The 2,396-nt window shown below is 35.3% G+C and overlaps 1 protein-coding gene across 1 annotated transcript in view; it reads right to left on the bottom strand.

Moving 5' to 3' along the window:
• LOC107754201 (proteasome activator complex subunit 1-like) overlaps positions 1-2,261 on the bottom strand; it is a 4,785-nt gene extending 2,524 nt beyond the window's left edge. The window contains exons 1-7 of the mRNA XM_016570571.1: positions 2,011-2,261; positions 1,814-1,846; positions 1,527-1,589; positions 1,308-1,409; positions 1,093-1,156; positions 754-851; positions 483-551 (exon numbers count right to left, since the gene is read on the bottom strand). Of these exons, the coding sequence (XP_016426057.1) occupies positions 483-551; positions 754-851; positions 1,093-1,156; positions 1,308-1,409; positions 1,527-1,589; positions 1,814-1,846; positions 2,011-2,049 (468 nt within the window). The 5' untranslated portion in view covers positions 2,050-2,261. The remainder of the gene's footprint in view (positions 1-482; positions 552-753; positions 852-1,092; positions 1,157-1,307; positions 1,410-1,526; positions 1,590-1,813; positions 1,847-2,010) is intronic.
• Between the last annotated feature and the right edge of the window lie 135 nt (positions 2,262-2,396).

The raw sequence follows: 2,396 nt of genomic DNA, 5'->3' as shown, positions 1-2,396 counted from the left end.
ATCCACTGAACATAAACAGCGTATGCTATTCTGTGTCAGCTGCGTAATGCGGATACGTTGTTTTCGTTCAGATCAAAGCGTAAGCAACGTAGAAAACGTATCCGCGTGAAGGAAATGTAATTTAACACCATAATTAATATTATTAAAGTAAAAGCAATGCATGTAGGTGAAAAATAGTCATATATATTTTTGCTAAAAAGTGTCATCCACACAAATGTATAAAACTTGCATGAATTACACATCATTTGAGTAATTGAGATAAACTACATATTAATTATTGGTTAAGTTAATCTATTAACTATTTCTGAAGGTTTCATTTTTTTTTTTAAGTATCCCTAACTGGGACTCACTTTTTTTAACCACATGTGTTATGCATAAATTTGTACAAATTCTAATCTAAACCTAAACATAAGAATTAATCACTTGACAAATGTTATTTCATTCTGTCACAAGAAAGCATGACACAGGATAGGTTAACTGACCTGTACGGCAACTCCAAAGTTGTTCCCATCTTCAATTCTGGGAATCTGTAGTTGTATCCACATTGACACCTGCACAGTCACACAAATATTACACAATGTACAAAAATGTACCAAAATGCTTTATTAAATGTATCAGAGCCAGCATGCGTATTATAGAACCGGTTGATCAAATAGAATGTCAAAAAATAAAAGGTTTTGACTTAAATGTAACTTAACTTTTGAGATCTGCATAATTATATATGATATATAATATATGACAACACTTCCTCACCGTGTTAAGACACTCCTTCAGAGTCTGAATCTCAGGCTTGATCTGTTTGAGGAGTTTCTCTACTGTCTCATTGCAGGCGATGGGACCACAGGGAGGACCTTTCAGATCACAATTAACATCATTAGGTTAAGGACAGAGATGGATGAAGACATACAATACTTTCTCAAAATCTACTTTAGGTGCTGTATAATTTCTATGACATTAACAGTGACTCAGTGCCACCCTGTGTTCACGCTGTGAATTACACCTTGTCATTTCGCATTTGGGGGAATTCAGGTCTCGGGAAAAGAGAACCGAACATTTTCAGTTTCATTTTCCAAATTGCTTCTAAACCTTTACCTTCATCCTCTTTATCTTTATCTTTATCTTTATCTCCATCCTTCTTTCCCTCTTTGGCCTCTTTCTGTGTGAATAAAATGTCATTACCGGCCTAATCAATTACTTAAACCAAACCACAGACTGGCTTGAAGGTGCAATCAGAAAATCTATTAATTTAAAAAGAAATGAATGGAAACAGTCATGCTTGTTAATAATAAATGATGTGTTATGATTACCTCCTCTTTCTTCTTCCTCTTGAGCTCCTCTTTGGCAGGGTCTGGGATTGGGATGTCCAGAGGAGCCCTGATGATTGACAGATCTTTCAGACTACAGGAACCCTAAATAACACACAATAAAAATGCAACATTTCTTAACCACAGCACAAACTATACTCAACAAGTGTGAATGTTGATGAATGCACCTGCTATTTTCATATGATAAATGACTTGTAATACCTGTAAGATGTTGTCCATCTCTGCAATCTTCTCAGGGAAGAAGTTTGAGATCAACTGTTCGGCCTGATTAAAACAATCAAGCATTTGACAATTTGACAAACTGTCCTTACAGCTGCTGTATGAATCTATCGGTCATGTTGTATTTCCTTTTATAATTCTAATAGTGCATAATGCACTGCTTTATTGTAGTAACTATAATAACTGTGGTATTTTTTGCATAAACTACAATTACTGTGGTACATTTTTAAAAGTAATGAAAGAGTGTGACTGAATAAATGTATAATTACCTCCTTGGTGATTTTTTGGGAGAATCCATCCACCTGCAAAGTACATAGGAAGTGTTTGTTAAACTTGCCACACAAACACAAACACAGGTTCAATATATATTTATAAGTAGGTTAGACTCAAAATGCATAATTTCTGCCCAAATATACAGTCATAAATAAGTGTAAATCAAGTTTGGGGCCTATGATAGGCGCTCTACCTGTTTCTTAGACGCGGGGCTCATGTCTAAGGAAGTCATCGTTTGCGAATTATCGTTTCGATTTGTCTTGCCAAACTTTATCAAAGCTGTTTGCAGAAAAAACACGCTTTAATGTCTTATCCACTGGATACCGTGGGATTTTGGTTGAAAAGAGAAGATGGGATCCAGTTGTTATCGACGACACGACGAGAAGTCACAGTTAGTCAGCACAAAGAATGAAAATGAAAGTGAATTAAGCGTCAAATAAATCATTCTTGTTTTGACCGGAGGGGGCGACAACAAAAAACATTCAGCGAGTAACGGAAACAGGATTTGTTTTGCCAATTGTTAGTTTTATGGCGGATTGCAATTTTTTTTTTTACTAACTTTTAAACTACAAAATAAAG

Source organism: Sinocyclocheilus rhinocerous, unplaced genomic scaffold (genome assembly GCF_001515625.1).
Source record: "Sinocyclocheilus rhinocerous isolate Xijiao unplaced genomic scaffold, SAMN03320098_v1.1 scaffold442, whole genome shotgun sequence".
Taxonomy (NCBI): Eukaryota; Metazoa; Chordata; class Actinopteri; order Cypriniformes; family Cyprinidae; genus Sinocyclocheilus; species Sinocyclocheilus rhinocerous.
The sequence above is the reverse complement of the archived record's forward strand: the minus strand, read 5'-3'. Positions and strand labels throughout refer to the sequence as shown.